Here is a 16,889-nt window from a genome sequence, read left to right as displayed (position 1 = left end):
CTCTATATCTGTCTGTCTCTTCCTCTCCTCCCTGTCTCTCTATATCTGTATGTCTCTCTATATCTGTCTGTCTCTTCCTCTCCTCCCTGTCTCTCTATATCTGTATGTCTCTCTATATCTGTCTGTCTCTCTATATCTGTCTGTCTCTTCCTCTCCTCCCTGTCTCTCTATATCTGTCTGTCTCTTCCTCTCCTCCCTGTCTCTCTATATCTGTCTGTCTCTCTATATCTGTCTGTCTCTCTTTATCTGTCTGTCTCTCTATATCTGTATGTCTCTCTATATCTGTATTTCTCTCTATATCTGTCTGTCTCTCTTTATCTGTCTGTCTCTCTATATCTGTATGTCTCTATATCTGTATGTCTCTCTATATCTGTCTGTCTCTCTTTATCTGTCTGTCTCTTCCTCTCCTCCCTGTCTCTCTATATCTGTCTGTCTCTCTATATCTGTATGTCTCTCTATATCTGTATGTCTCTATATCTGTATGTCTCTCTATATCTGTATTTCTCTCTATATCTGTCTGTCTCTCTATATCTGTATGTCTCTATATATCTGTATTTCTCTCTATATCTGCCTGTCTCTCTTTATCTGTCTGTCTCTCTATATCTGTATGTCTCTATATATCTGTCTGTCTCTCTTTATCTGTCTGTCTCTCTATATCTGTATGTCTCTCTATATCTGTATTTCTCTCTATATCTGTCTGTCTCTCTTTATCTGTCTGTCTCTCTATATCTGTATGTCTCTATATCTGTATGTCTCTCTATATCTGTATTTCTCTCTATATCTGTATGTCTCTCTATATCTGTATGTCTCTCTATATATGTATGTCTCTATATCTGTCTGTCTCTCTATATCTGTCTCTCTTCCTCTCCTCCCTGTCTCTCTATATCTGTATGTCTCTATATCTGTATGTCTCTCTATATCTGTCTGTCTCTCTTTATCTGTCTGTCTCTTCCTCTCCTCCCTGTCTCTCTATATCTGTCTGTCTCTCTATATCTGTCTGTCTCTCTTTATCTGTCTGTCTCTCTATATCTGTATTTCTCTATATCTGTATTTCTCTCTATATCTGTCTGTCTCTCTTTATCTGTCTGTCTCTCTATATCTGTATGTCTCTATATCTGTATGTCTCTCTATATCTGTATTTCTCTCTATATCTGTCTGTCTCTCTATATCTGTCTGTCTCTATATATCTGTATTTCTCTCTATATCTGCCTGTCTCTCTTTATCTGTCTGTCTCTCTATATCTGTATGTCTCTATATATCTGTCTGTCTCTCTTTATCTGTCTGTCTCTCTATATCTGTATGTCTCTCTATATCTGTATTTCTCTCTATATCTGTCTGTCTCTCTTTATCTGTCTGTCTCTCTATATCTGTATGTCTCTATATCTGTATGTCTCTCTATATCTGTATTTCTCTCTATATCTGTATGTCTCTCTATATCTGTATGTCTCTCTATATATGTATGTCTCTATATCTGTCTGTCTCTCTATATCTGTCTCTCTTCCTCTCCTCCCTGTCTCTCTATATCTGTCTGTCTCTCTATATCTGTACGTCTCTCTATATCTGTACGTCTCTCTATATCTGTATGTCTCTCTATATCTGTATTTCTCTCTATATCTGTCTGTCTCTCTATATCTGTCTGTCTCTTCCTCTCCTCCCTGTCTCTCTATATCTGTATGTCTCTCTATATCTGTATGTCTCTCTATATCTGTCTGTCTCTTCCTCTCCTCCCTGTCTCTCTATATCTGTATGTCTCTCTATATCTGTCTGTCTCTCTATATCTGTCTGTCTCTTCCTCTCCTCCCTGTCTCTCTATATCTGTCTGTCTCTTCCTCTCCTCCCTGTCTCTCTATATCTGTCTGTCTCTCTATATCTGTCTGTCTCTCTTTATCTGTCTGTCTCTCTATGTCTGTATGTCTCTCTATATCTGTATTTCTCTCTATATCTGTCTGTCTCTCTTTATCTGTCTGTCTCTCTATATCTGTATGTCTCTATATCTGTATGTCTCTCTATATCTGTCTGTCTCTCTTTATCTGTCTGTCTCTTCCTCTCCTCCCTGTCTCTCTATATCTGTCTGTCTCTCTATATCTGTATGTCTCTCTATATCTGTATGTCTCTATATCTGTATGTCTCTCTATATCTGTATTTCTCTCTATATCTGTCTGTCTCTCTATATCTGTATGTCTCTATATATCTGTATTTCTCTCTATATCTGCCTGTCTCTCTTTATCTGTCTGTCTCTCTATATCTGTATGTCTCTATATATCTGTCTGTCTCTCTTTATCTGTCTGTCTCTCTATATCTGTATGTCTCTCTATATCTGTATTTCTCTCTATATCTGTCTGTCTCTCTTTATCTGTGTGTCTCTCTATATCTGTATGTCTCTATATCTGTATGTCTCTCTATATCTGTATTTCTCTCTATATCTGTATGTCTCTCTATATCTGTATGTCTCTCTATATATGTATGTCTCTATATCTGTCTGTCTCTCTATATCTGTCTCTCTTCCTCTCCTCCCTGTCTCTCTATATCTGTATGTCTCTATATCTGTATGTCTCTCTATATCTGTCTGTCTCTCTTTATCTGTCTGTCTCTTCCTCTCCTCCCTGTCTCTCTATATCTGTCTGTCTCTCTATATCTGTATGTCTCTCTATATCTGTATTTCTCTCTATATCTGTCTGTCTCTCTTTATCTGTATGTCTCTCTATATCTGTATGTCTCTATATCTGTATGTCTCTCTATATCTGTATTTCTCTCTATATCTGTCTGTCTCTCTATATCTGTATGTCTCTATATATCTGTATTTCTCTCTATATCTGCCTGTCTCTCTTTATCTGTCTGTCTCTCTATATCTGTATGTCTCTATATATCTGTCTGTCTCTCTTTATCTGTCTGTCTCTCTATATCTGTATGTCTCTCTATATCTGTATTTCTCTCTATATCTGTCTGTCTCTCTTTATCTGTCTGTCTCTCTATATCTGTATGTCTCTATATCTGTATGTCTCTCTATATCTGTATTTCTCTCTATATCTGTATGTCTCTCTATATCTGTATGTCTCTCTATATATGTATGTCTCTATATCTGTCTGTCTCTCTATATCTGTCTCTCTTCCTCTCCTCCCTGTCTCTCTATATCTGTCTGTCTCTCTATATCTGTACGTCTCTCTATATCTGTACGTCTCTCTATATCTGTATGTCTCTCTATATCTGTTTTTCTCTCTATCTGTCTGTCTCTCTATATCTGTCTGTCTCTTCCTCTCCTCCCTGTCTCTCTATATCTGTATGTCTCTCTATATCTGTATGTCTCTCTATATATGTATGTCTATATATCTGTCTGTCTCTCTATATCTGTCTCTCTTCCTCTCCTCCCTGTCTCTCTATATCTGTCTGTCTCTCTATATCTGTACGTCTCTCTATATCTGTACGTCTCTCTATATCTGTATGTCTCTCTATATCTGTATTTCTCTCTATATCTGTCTGTCTCTCTATATCTGTCTGTCTCTTCCTCTCCTCCCTGTCTCTCTATATCTGTATGTCTCTCTATATCTGTATGTCTCTCTATATCTGTCTGTCTCTTCCTCTCCTCCCTGTCTCTCTATATCTGTATGTCTCTCTATATCTGTCTGTCTCTCTATATCTGTCTGTCTCTTCCTCTCCTCCCTGTCTCTCTATATCTGTCTGTCTCTTCCTCTCCTCCCTGTCTCTCTATATCTGTCTGTCTCTCTATATCTGTCTGTCTCTCTATATCTGTCTGTCTCTCTTTATCTGTCTGTCTCTCTATATCTGTATGTCTCTCTATATCTGTATTTCTCTCTATATCTGTCTGTCTCTCTTTATCTGTCTGTCTCTCTATATCTGTATGTCTCTATATCTGTATGTCTCTCTATATCTGTCTGTCTCTCTTTATCTGTCTGTCTCTTCCTCTCCTCCCTGTCTCTCTATATCTGTCTGTTCCTCTATATCTGTATGTCTCTATATCTGTATGTCTCTCTATATCTGTCTGTCTCTCTTTATCTGTCTGTCTCTTCCTCTCCTCCCTGTCTCTCTATATCTGTCTGTCTCTCTATATCTGTATGTCTCTCTATATCTGTATGTCTCTATATCTGTATGTCTCTCTATATCTGTATTTCTCTCTATATCTGTCTGTCTCTCTATATCTGTATGTCTCTATATATCTGTATTTCTCTCTATATCTGCCTGTCTCTCTTTATCTGTCTGTCTCTCTATATCTGTATGTCTCTATATATCTGTCTGTCTCTCTTTATCTGTCTGTCTCTCTATATCTGTATGTCTCTCTATATCTGTATTTCTCTCTATATCTGTCTGTCTCTCTTTATCTGTGTGTCTCTCTATATCTGTATGTCTCTATATCTGTATGTCTCTCTATATCTGTATTTCTCTCTATATCTGTATGTCTCTCTATATCTGTATGTCTCTCTATATATGTATGTCTCTATATCTGTCTGTCTCTCTATATCTGTCTCTCTTCCTCTCCTCCCTGTCTCTCTATATCTGTATGTCTCTATATCTGTATGTCTCTCTATATCTGTCTGTCTCTCTTTATCTGTCTGTCTCTTCCTCTCCTCCCTGTCTCTCTATATCTGTCTGTCTCTCTATATCTGTATGTCTCTCTATATCTGTATTTCTCTCTATATCTGTCTGTCTCTCTTTATCTGTATGTCTCTCTATATCTGTATGTCTCTATATCTGTATGTCTCTCTATATCTGTATTTCTCTCTATATCTGTCTGTCTCTCTATATCTGTATGTCTCTATATATCTGTATTTCTCTCTATATCTGCCTGTCTCTCTTTATCTGTCTGTCTCTCTATATCTGTATGTCTCTATATATCTGTCTGTCTCTCTTTATCTGTCTGTCTCTCTATATCTGTATGTCTCTCTATATCTGTATTTCTCTCTATATCTGTCTGTCTCTCTTTATCTGTCTGTCTCTCTATATCTGTATGTCTCTATATCTGTATGTCTCTCTATATCTGTATTTCTCTCTATATCTGTATGTCTCTCTATATCTGTATGTCTCTCTATATATGTATGTCTCTATATCTGTCTGTCTCTCTATATCTGTCTCTCTTCCTCTCCTCCCTGTCTCTCTATATCTGTCTGTCTCTCTATATCTGTACGTCTCTCTATATCTGTACGTCTCTCTATATCTGTATGTCTCTCTATATCTGTTTTTCTCTCTATCTGTCTGTCTCTCTATATCTGTCTGTCTCTTCCTCTCCTCCCTGTCTCTCTATATCTGTATGTCTCTCTATATCTGTATGTCTCTCTATATATGTATGTCTCTCTATATCTGTCTGTCTCTCTATATCTGTCTCTCTTCCTCTCCTCCCTGTCTCTCTATATCTGTCTGTCTCTCTATATCTGTACGTCTCTCTATATCTGTACGTCTCTCTATATCTGTATGTCTCTCTATATCTGTATTTCTCTCTATATCTGTCTGTCTCTCTATATCTGTCTGTCTCTTCCTCTCCTCCCTGTCTCTCTATATCTGTATGTCTCTCTATATCTGTATGTCTCTCTATATCTGTCTGTCTCTTCCTCTCCTCCCTGTCTCTCTATATCTGTATGTCTCTCTATATCTGTCTGTCTCTCTATATCTGTCTGTCTCTTCCTCTCCTCCCTGTCTCTCTATATCTGTCTGTCTCTTCCTCTCCTCCCTGTCTCTCTATATCTGTCTGTCTCTCTATATCTGTCTGTCTCTCTATATCTGTCTGTCTCTCTTTATCTGTCTGTCTCTCTATATCTGTATGTCTCTCTTTATCTGTATTTCTCTCTATATCTGTCTGTCTCTCTTTATCTGTCTGTCTCTCTATATCTGTATGTCTCTATATCTGTATGTCTCTCTATATCTGTCTGTCTCTCTTTATCTGTCTGTCTCTTCCTCTCCTCCCTGTCTCTCTATATCTGTCTGTCTCTCTATATCTGTATGTCTCTCTATATCTGTATGTCTCTATATCTGTATGTCTCTCTATATCTGTATTTCTCTCTATATCTGTCTGTCTCTCTATATCTGTATGTCTCTATATATCTGTATTTCTCTCTATATCTGCCTGTCTCTCTTTATCTGTCTGTCTCTCTATATCTGTATGTCTCTATATATCTGTCTGTCTCTCTTTATCTGTCTGTCTCTTCCTCTCCTCCCTGTCTCTCTATATATGTCTGTCTCTCTATATCTGTCTGTCTCTCTTTATCTGTCTGTCTCTCTATATCTGTATGTCTCTATATCTGTATTTCTCTCTATATCTGTCTGTCTCTCTTTATCTGTCTGTCTCTCTATATCTGTATGTCTCTATATCTGTATGTCTCTCTATATCTGTATTTCTCTCTATATCTGTCTGTCTCTCTATATCTGTATGTCTCTATATATCTGTATTTCTCTCTATATCTGCCTGTCTCTCTTTATCTGTCTGTCTCTCTATATCTGTATGTCTCTATATATCTGTCTGTCTCTCTTTATCTGTCTGTCTCTCTATATCTGTATGTCTCTCTATATCTGTATTTCTCTCTATATCTGTCTGTCTTTCTTTATCTGTCTGTCTCTCTATATCTGTATGTCTCTATATCTGTATGTCTCTCTATATCTGTATTTCTCTCTATATCTGTATGTCTCTCTATATCTGTATGTCTCTCTATATATGTATGTCTCTATATCTGTCTGTCTCTCTATATCTGTCTCTCTTCCTCTCCTCCCTGTCTCTCTATATCTGTCTGTCTCTCTATATCTGTACGTCTCTCTATATCTGTACGTCTCTCTATATCTGTATGTCTCTCTATATCTGTATTTCTCTCTATATCTGTCTGTCTCTCTATATCTGTCTGTCTCTTCCTCTCCTCCCTGTCTCTCTATATCTGTATGTCTCTCTATATCTGTATGTCTCTCTATATCTGTCTGTCTCTTCCTCTCCTCCCTGTCTCTCTATATCTGTATGTCTCTCTATATCTGTCTGTCTCTCTATATCTGTCTGTCTCTTCCTCTCCTCCCTGTCTCTCTATATCTGTCTGTCTCTCTTTATCTGTCTGTCTCTCTATATCTGTATGTCTCTATATCTGTATGTCTCTCTATATCTGTCTGTCTCTCTTTATCTGTCTGTCTCTTCCTCTCCTCCCTGTCTCTCTATATCTGTCTGTCTCTCTATATCTGTATGTCTCTCTATATCTGTATGTCTCTATATATGTATGTCTCTCTATATCTGTATTTCTCTCTATATCTGTCTGTCTCTCTATATCTGTATGTCTCTATATATCTGTATTTCTCTCTATATCTGCCTGTCTCTCTTTATCTGTCTGTCTCTCTATATCTGTATGTCTCTATATATCTGTCTGTCTCTCTTTATCTGTCTGTCTCTCTATAGCTGTATGTCTCTCTATATCTGTATTTCTCTCTATATCTGTCTGTCTCTCTTTATCTGTATGTCTCTATATCTGTATGTCTCTCTATATCTGTATTTCTCTCTATATCTGTATGTCTCTCTATATCTGTATGTCTCTCTATATATGTATGTCTCTATATCTGTCTGTCTCTCTATATCTGTCTCTCTTCCTCTCCTCCCTGTCTCTCTATATCTGTATGTCTCTATATCTGTATGTCTCTCTATATCTGTCTGTCTCTCTTTATCTGTCTGTCTCTTCCTCTCCTCCCTGTCTCTCTATATCTGTATGTCTCTCTATATCTGTCTGTCTCTCTATATCTGTCTGTCTCTTCCTCTCCTCCCTGTCTCTCTATATCTGTCTGTCTCTTCCTCTCCTCCCTGTCTCTCTATATCTGTCTGTCTCTCTATATCTGTATGTCTCTCTATATCTGTATTTCTCTATATCTGTATGTCTCTCTATATCTGTATTTCTCTCTATATCTGTCTGTCTCTCTTTATCTGTCTGTCTCTTCCTCTCCTCCCTGTCTCTCTATATCTGTCTGTCTCTCTATATCTGTCTGTCTCTCTTTATCTGTCTGTCTCTCTATATCTGTATGTCTCTCTATATCTGTATTTCTCTCTATATCTGTCTGTCTCTCTTTATCTGTCTGTCTCTCTATATCTGTATGTCTCTATATCTGTATGTCTCTCTATATCTGTATTTCTCTCTATATCTGTATGTCTCTCTATATCTGTATGTCTCTCTATATCTGTATGTCTCTATATCTGTCTGTCTCTCTATATCTGTCTCTCTTCCTCTCCTCCCTGTCTCTCTATATCTGTCTGTCTCTTTATATCTGTACGTCTCTCTATATCTGTCTGTCTCTCTATATCTGTCTGTCTCTTCCTCTCCTCCCTGTCTCTCTATATCTGTCTGTCTCTTCCTCTCCTCCCTGTCTCTCTATATCTGTATGTCTCTCTATATCTGTCTGTCTCTCTATATCTGTCTGTCTCTTCCTCTCCTCCCTGTATCTCTATATCTGTCTGTCTCTTCCTCTCCTCCCTGTCTCTCTATATCTGTCTGTCTCGCTATATATGTCTGTCTCTCTATATATGTCTGTCTCTCTTTATCTGTCTGTCTCTCTATATCTGTCTGTCTCTCTATATCTGTCTGTCTCTCTATATCTGTCTGTCTCTTCCTCTCCTCCCTGTATCTCTATATATGTCTGTCTCTTCCTCTCCTCCCTGTCTCTCTATATTTGTCTGTCTCTCTATATATGTCTGTCTCTCTATATATGTCTGTCTCTCTTTATCTGTCTGTCTCTCTATATCTGTCTGTCTCTCTATATCTGTCTATCCCTTTCCCTCTTGCTCCCTCAATCTCTCTCTCTCTCTCTCTCCGTCTCTCTCTCTGTCTCCTCCCTCCCTATAAACAGTCTATTAATGGACCGTGTTGAACGATCAGTCAAGGAAGTCTTTCTAATGACACTCCCCATCCAGCAGCACACTCCCTATCCAGCAGCACACTCCCCATCCAGCAGCACACTCCCCATCCAGCAGCACACTCCCCATCCAGCAGCACACTCCCCATCCGGCAGCACACTCCCCATCCGGCAGCACACTCCCCATCCGGCAGCACACTCCCCATCCGGCAGCACACTCCCCATCCGGCAGCACACTCCCCATCCGGCAGCACACTCCCCATCCAGCAGCACACTCCCCATCCAGCAGCACACTCCCCATCCGGCAGCACACTCCCCATCCAGCAGACACTCCCCATCCAGCAGCACACTCCCTATCCAGCAGCACACTCCCCATCCAGCAGCACACTCCCCATCCAGCAGCACACTCCCCATCCAGCAGCACACTCCCTATCCAGCAGCACACTCCCCATCCGGCAGCACACTCCCCATCCAGCAGCACACTCCCCATCCAGCAGCACACTCCCTATCCAGCAGCACACTCCCCATCCGGCAGCACACTCCCCATCCGGCAGCACACTCCCCATCCGGCAGCACACTCCCCATCCGGCAGCACACTCCCCATCCAGCAGCACACTCCCCATCCAGCAGCACACTCCCCATCCAGCAGCACACTCCCCATCCGGCAGCACACTCCCCATCCAGCAGCACACTCCCCATCCAGCAGCACACTCCCCATCCAGCAGCACACTCCCTATCCAGCAGCACACTCCCCATCCAGCAGCACACTCCCCATCCAGCAGCACACTCCCTATCCAGCAGCACACTCCCCATCCGGCAGCACACTCCCCTTCCAGCAGCACACTCCCCATCCAGCAGCACACTCCCCATCCAGCAGCACACTCCCCATCCAGCAGCACACTCCCCATCCAGCAGCACACTCCCCACCCAGCGTTTAAAAGCATCGTCTGGAGGTAGTTTCCACCATGTTAAATCCACCAGGAGAAGTGTGTCTAATCAGGATGTAGCTTCAGTGTTCACACTTCCAGTTAGGAGGAAAGGATTCCATTCTAGCGGTTGTCACAGGTTGTTTCTGATAAAACCTGATCAAAGGCAGAGACAGCGTGGAGATTCATTTCCAGTGTCACATCATGCTGGACGGTTAGCTGTTAGCGGTTAGCTCACCTGTGGAAACCAAATATAGCAATTTATATTTTCTGTCATAGTGGAGAATTCACAGCTCACTGACTGATATCTTCTCTATCCCCCCTCCCCCCTCTCGCTCTCTCTCTCTTTCTCTCTCTCCTTCCCCCCCTCTCTCCTCCCTCCTTCCTTCCCTCCCCCTCTCCTTTCCCTTTCCCTTGCTCTTTCTTTCCCTCTCTCCCCCCTCTCTCCCCCCTCTCCTTCCTTCCCTCCCTCCCCCTCTCATGTCCCTCCCTCCATCTGTCCCCTGCCCCTCCCTCCCTCCCTCCCTCTCTCCCCCCTCTCTCCCCCCTCTCCTTCCTTCCCTCCCTCCCCCTCTCATGTCCCTCCCTCCATCTGTCCCCTGCCCCTCCCTCCCTCCCTCCCTCCATCCCTCCCTCCCTCCCTCCCCTCTCTCCCGCCTTCCCTCACCCTCTGATCCCCCTCCCTCCCTCCCCTTTCTCCCTCCTTCTCTCCCTCCTTCCCTCCCCCTCCCTTCCTTCCTTCCTCTCCCTCCCTCCCTCCCTCTGTCCCCTGCCTCTCCCTCCTTCCCTCCCCCTCTCCTCCCCCTCTCCTCTCCCTCCCTCCCTTCCTCTCCTCTCTCCTCAGGGAGGGTACGGTGAAGCCAGGGGACAGGCTCCTGAGTATCGATGGGATCCGTCTTCACGGGACATCCCATGCAGAGGCCATGTCCATCCTCAAACAGTGTGGACAGGAGGCTACGCTACTCATCGAGTATGACGTCTCCATCATGGGTACGTCATGGGAGTGTGCGTGTGTGTGTGTGTGTGTGTGTGTGTGTGTGTGTGTGTGTGTGTGTGTGTGTGTGTGTGTGTGTGTGTGTGTGTCCTCAAGAAGCTTGTCATCCAGATGCATATACATTTATATGGTGTTGTCAGGACACTGCCAGGGAGTGTGGGTGGACATTGTCAGGACACTGCCAGGGAGTGTGGGTGGATATTGTCAGGACACTGCCAGGGGGTGTGGGTGGACATTATAAGGACACTGCCAGGGGAAGGTCTAAAGACAGACTTGATCTCCCAGTGTCTCTTAACCTCATTCCCATCAGTTGTCATGTTGAAGCAGACAGACTCTGAGAGATGTAGCCTGTGACAGTCCAGTCCAGGATCTCTCCAGCTGTGCCCCGTTGTCTCCCTGCTGCTCCACTCTCCCCCTTTCTCTTGCTGAGTTCCAACCCTCAGCCAGTCCTGTAGATGTGAGAGGAGTGGATAGGTGGAAATGTCTCCATCCTCGCTCTGTGCCTTCAGCTCTGGGTGAGTTCTGTTACAGTCGCTGCAGACAGGCAGTAAGGTTCCATTACAGACAGGCAGTAAGGTTCAATTCAACACAGTCAGAGAGCTCTGTTACAGACAGGCAGTAAGGTTCTATTCAAGACAGTCAGAGAGCTCTGTTACAGACAGGCAGTAAGGTTCAATTCAACACAGTCAGAGAGCTCTGTTACAGACAGGCAGTAAGGTTCAATTCAACACAGTCAGAGAGCTCTGTTACAGACAGGCAGTAAGGTTCAATTCAACACAGTCAGAGAGCTCTGTTACAGACAGGCAGTAAGGTTCTATTCCAGACAGTCAGAGAGCTCTGTTACAGACAGGCAGTAAGGTTCTATTCCAGACAGTCAGAGAGCTCTGTTACAGACAGGCAGTAAGGTTCTATTCCAGACAGTCAGAGAGCTCTGTTACAGACAGGCAGTAAGGTTCTATTCAAGACAGTCAGAGAGCCTTGTTACAGACAGGCAGTAAGGTTCTATTCCAGACAGTCAGAGAGCTCTTTTACAGACAGGCAGTAAGGTTCCATTCCAGACAGTCAGAGAGCTCTGTTACAGACAGGCAGTAAGGTTCCATTCCAGACAGTCAGTTAGCTCTGTTACAGACAGGCAGTAAGGTTCCATTCCAGACAGGCAGAGAGCTCTTTTACAGACAGGCAGTAAGGTTCCATTCCAGACAGTCAGTAAGGTTCAATTCCAGACAGTCAGTAAGGTTCTATTCAAGACAGTCAGAGAGCTCTGTTACAGACAGGCAGTAAGGTTCCATTCCAGACAGTCAGTAAGGTTCCATTCAAGACAGTCAGAGAGCCTTGTTACAGACAGGCAGTAAGGTTCCATTCAAGACAGTCAGAGAGCTCTTTTACAGACAGGCAGTAAGGTTCCATTCCAGACAGGCAGTAAGGTTCTATTCAAGACAGTCAGAGAGCTCTGTTACAGACAGGCAGTAAGGTTCCATTCCAGACAGTCAGAGAGCTCTGTTACAGACAGGCAGTAAGGTTCTATTCAAGACAGTCAGAGAGCTCTGTTACAGACAGGCAGTAAGGTTCCATTCCAGACAGTCAGAGAGCTCTGTTACAGACAGGCAGTAAGGTTCCATTATAGGTAGTCAAAGGCAGGTGTCTTCCAATAGAAGTCCTGCCTGCCAGCTCCCAGCTCTTACAAAGCACAGCCAGAACACAGCCAGAACACAGCCAGAACACAGCCAGAACACAGCCAGACCACAGCCAGAACACAGCCAGAACACAGCCAGACCACAGCTCTTACAAAGCACAGCCAGAACACAGCCAGAACACAGCCAGAACACAACCAAAACACAGCCAGAACACAGCCAAAACACAGCCAGAATACAGCCAGAACACAGCCAAAACACAGCCAGAATACAGCCAGATCCCAGCTCTTACAAAACACAGCCAGAACACAGCCAGATCCCAGCTCATACAAAACACAGCCAGAACACAGCCAGATCCCAGCTCATACAAAACACAGCCAGAACACAGCCAGATCCCAGCTCATACAAAACACAGCCAAAACACAGCCAGAATACAGCCAGACCCCAGCTCTTACAAAACACAGCCAGATCCCAGCTCTTACAAAACACAGCCAGAACACAGCCAGATCCCAGCTCTTACAAAACACAGCCAGAACACAGCCAACAGAACTGACTAAAAGCTTTGTGCATAAAAGCCTTTTCAGACGCAGAGAAAGATCTGTGATGTGAAACATTGTCAATGAAAAAGAATCACCTGCTGGTCCTCTGCTGGGCTTTGATGTTTCTTTCTACTTTACAGAACGCTGACTTTAAAAACCGCTTGGTAAGAAGGGCAAAACAAAGAGGGATTTAAAAGAGGCAGAAAGTAGCAGGCTGATCGATGTTCATTTTAAATCCTTCCCCGGACTTCAGTCTATTTTGATCAGTCCACTAAATGTCAGACGGAACCACCCAGGAAGGAGAGAGTATGAGAGAGTGAGTTGGCCTATTACCCAGTGTGGGCCTCCGACGTCCCCACAACGTTCTGACAATCAGACGTCACGCGGGTTCCGTTCAGAAGGCCCGCACTGGCCTCTGGGTAATCCTGAAGATTCCGGTGGCGGTGACTTTGCCGTGCTCTGACCTGGAAGTGATAGTTATGTCTTCCTGTCACCGTGTCACAGTCTTACTCGCTGTGCGCGCTGCTCGCTGTGTGTGTGTGTGTGTGTGTGTGTGTGAGTGAAAGTACCACTGGACTCAGTGAAGTCTAAGGAAGCAGAATCCTTCATCCTGAGAGACTTTCCTCTGGAGAAAAAGCAAGGTATTGAGTTGACAGTTGGCTGAATATAGATAACAGCCCCTTGAGTTGACAGTTGGCTGAATATGGATAACAACCCCTTGAGTTGACAGTTGGCTGAATATAGATAACAACCCCTTGAGTTGACAGTTGGCTGAATATAGATAACAACCCCTTGAGTTGACAGTTGGCTGAATATAGATAACAACCCCTTGAGTTGACAGTTGGCTGAATGTAGATAACAACCCCTTGAGTTGACAGTTGGCTGAATGTAGATAACAACCCCTTGAGTTGACAGTTGGCTGAATGTAGATAACAACCCCTTGAGTTGACAGTTGGCTGAATATAGATAACAACTCCTTGAGTTGACAGTTGGCTGAATGTAGATAACAACCCCTTGAGTTGACAGTTGGCTGAATATAGATAACAACCCCTTGAGTTGACAGTTGGCTGAGTGTAGATAACAACCCCTTGAGTTGACAGTTGGCTGAATATAGATAACAACCCCTTGAGTTGACAGTTGGCTGAATGTAGATAACAACCCCTTGAGTTGACAGTTGGCTGAATGTAGATAACAACCCCTTGAGTTGACAGTTGGCTGAATATAGATAACAACTCCTTGAGTTGACAGTTGGCTGAATGTAGATAACAACCCCTTGAGTTGACAGTTGGCTGAATGTAGATAACAACCCCTTGAGTTGACAGTTGGCTGAATATAGACAACCCCTTGAGTTGACAGTTGGCTGAATGTAGATAACAACCCCTTGAGTTGACAGTTGGCTGAATGTAGATAACAACCCCTTGAGTTGACAGTTGGCTGAATGTAGATAACAACCCCTTGAGTTGACAGTTGGCTGAATGTAGATAACAACCACTTGAGTTGACAGTTGGCTGAATGTAGATAATAACCCCTTGAGTTGACAGTTGGCTGAATATAGATAACAACCCCTTGAGTTGACAGTTGGCTGAATGTAGATAACAACCCCGTTGAGTTGACAGTTGGTTGAATGTAGATAACAACCCCTTGAGTTGACAGTTGGCTGAATGTAGATAACAGCCCCTTGAGTTGACAGTTGGCTGAATGTAGATAACAACCCCTTGAGTTGACAGTTGGCTGAATATAGATAACAACCCCTTGAGTTGACAGTTGGCTGAATGTAGATAACAACCCCTTGAGTTGACAGTTGGCTGAATGTAGATAACAACCCCTTGAGTTGACAGTTGGCTGAATGTAGATAACAACCCCTTGAGTTGACAGTTGGTTGAATGTAGATAACAACCCCTTGAGTTGACAGTTGGCTGAATGTAGATAACAACTCCTTGAGTTGACAGTTGGCTGAATGTAGATAACAACCCCTTGAGTTGACAGTTGGCTGAATGTAGATAACAACCCCTTGAGTTGACAGTTGGCTGAATATAGATAACAACCCCTTGAGTTGACAGTTGGCTGAATGTAGATAACAACCCCTTGAGTTGACAGTTGGCTGAATATAGATAACAACCCCTTGAGTTGACAGTTGGCTGAATGTAGATAACAACTCCTTGAGTTGACAGTTGGCTGAATGTAGATAACAACCCCTTGAGTTGACAGTTGGCTGAATGTAGATAACAACCCCTTGAGTTGACAGTTGGCTGAATGTAGATAACAACCCCTTGAGTTGACAGTTGGCTGAATATAGATAACAGCCCTTGAGTTGACAGTTGGCTGAATGTTGATAACAACCCCTTGAGTTGACAGTTGGCTGAATGTAGATAACAACCCCTTGAGTTGACAGTTGGCTGAATATAGATAACAACCCCTTGAGTTGACAGTTGGCTGAATGTAGATAACAACCCCTTGAGTTGACAGTTGGCTGAATGTAGATAACAACCCCTTGAGTTGACAGTTGGCTGAATGTAGATAACAACCCCTTGAGTTGACAGTTGGCTGAATGTAGATAACAACTCCTTGAGTTGACAGTTGGCTGAATGTAGATACCAACCCCTTGAGTTGACAGTTGGCTGAATATAGATAACAACCTCTTGAGTTGACAGTTGGCTGAATATAGATAACAACCCCTTGAGTTGACAGTTGGCTGAATGTAGATAACAACCCCTTGAGTTGACAGTTGGCTGAATGTAGATACCAACCCCTTGAGTTGACAGTTGGCTGAATGTAGATAACAACTCCTTGAGTTGACAGTTGGCTGAATGTAGATAACAACCCCTTGAGTTGACAGTTGGCTGAATGTAGATACCAACCCCTTGAGTTGACAGTTGGCTGAATGTAGATACCAACCCCTTGAGTTGACAGTTGGCTGAATATAGATAACAACCTCTTGAGTTGACAGTTGGCTGAATGTAGATAACAACCCCTTGAGTTGAAACTACGGATTGTATTAATAAAACTCTCTCACACTTTCATGGTGAAGCAAATCGATTCTCAAGGGAGAAATGGGAGTTGTCTTTTGAAATGTGTTTGTATGATAGATTAGACTTAACATGAAGTTAACATACAGGTGTGAGCCTATACACAGAGATTTACGGTATGTCCCAACAAACAGGTGTGTGCCTATACGCAGAGATTTACGGTATGTCCCAACAAACAGGTGTGTGCCTATACACAGAGATTTACGGTATGTCCCAACAAACATATGTGAGCCTATACACAGAGATTTACGGTATGTCCCAACAAACAGGTGTGTGCCTATACACAGAGATTTACGGTATGTCCCAACAAACATATGTGAGCCTATACACAGAGATTTACGGTATGTCCCAACAAACAGGTGTGTGCCTATACACAGAGATTTACGGTATGTCCCAACAAACAGGTGTGTGCCTATACACAGAGCTTTACGGTATGTCCCAACAAACAGGTGTGTGCCTATACACAGAGATTTACGGTATGTCCCAACAAACAGGTGTGTGCCTATACACGGAGATTTACGGTATGTCCCAACAAACAGGTGTGTGCCTATACACAGAGATTTACGGTATGTCCCATCAAACAGCCTATACACAGAGCTTTACGGTATCTGCTCGTGGAGACAATTTACGTTTTCTCTCTGAGCGACCCAGGCATGATAAAAGCAGAACGATTAAGAACCACCAGATTGCAAGCCCATTAATCCCTAATATACACCCATAAACTACACACACACACACACACACAGACACACACAGAGAGAGACAGACACTGAAGCGATGCGCAATGACGCGATGATGTGGCCAGGTTATGCTGGTGGTTGTGTGTGTGTGATGAGAAACCGTGTAACATTCTCACACAGCCAGTCTCATCAGTACATCTCTCTCCCTTCTGGTAGGCAGGTTTGAGGTGTTCACCATTCTCACACAGCCAGTCTCATCAGTACGTCTCTCTCCCTCCTGGT

General features: G+C 43.1%; 1 protein-coding gene across 10 annotated transcripts in view; it reads left to right on the top strand.

Moving 5' to 3' along the window:
• The window catches only part of LOC110499739 (glutamate receptor-interacting protein 1-like), a 718,235-nt gene that overhangs the window by 546,147 nt on the left and 155,199 nt on the right, over positions 1–16,889 (top strand). For all 10 annotated transcript variants that reach the window (XM_036956623.1, XM_036956624.1, XM_036956618.1 and 7 more), the window contains one exon: positions 10,582–10,727. In XM_036956623.1, coding sequence (XP_036812518.1) covers positions 10,582–10,727 — 146 coding nt within the window. The remainder of the gene's footprint in view (positions 1–10,581; positions 10,728–16,889) is intronic.

The sequence above is a fragment of the Oncorhynchus mykiss genome, chromosome 21 (assembly GCF_013265735.2).
Source record: "Oncorhynchus mykiss isolate Arlee chromosome 21, USDA_OmykA_1.1, whole genome shotgun sequence".
NCBI classification, from domain to species: Eukaryota; Metazoa; Chordata; class Actinopteri; order Salmoniformes; family Salmonidae; genus Oncorhynchus; species Oncorhynchus mykiss.
The sequence above is the reverse complement of the archived record's forward strand: the minus strand, read 5'-3'. Positions and strand labels throughout refer to the sequence as shown.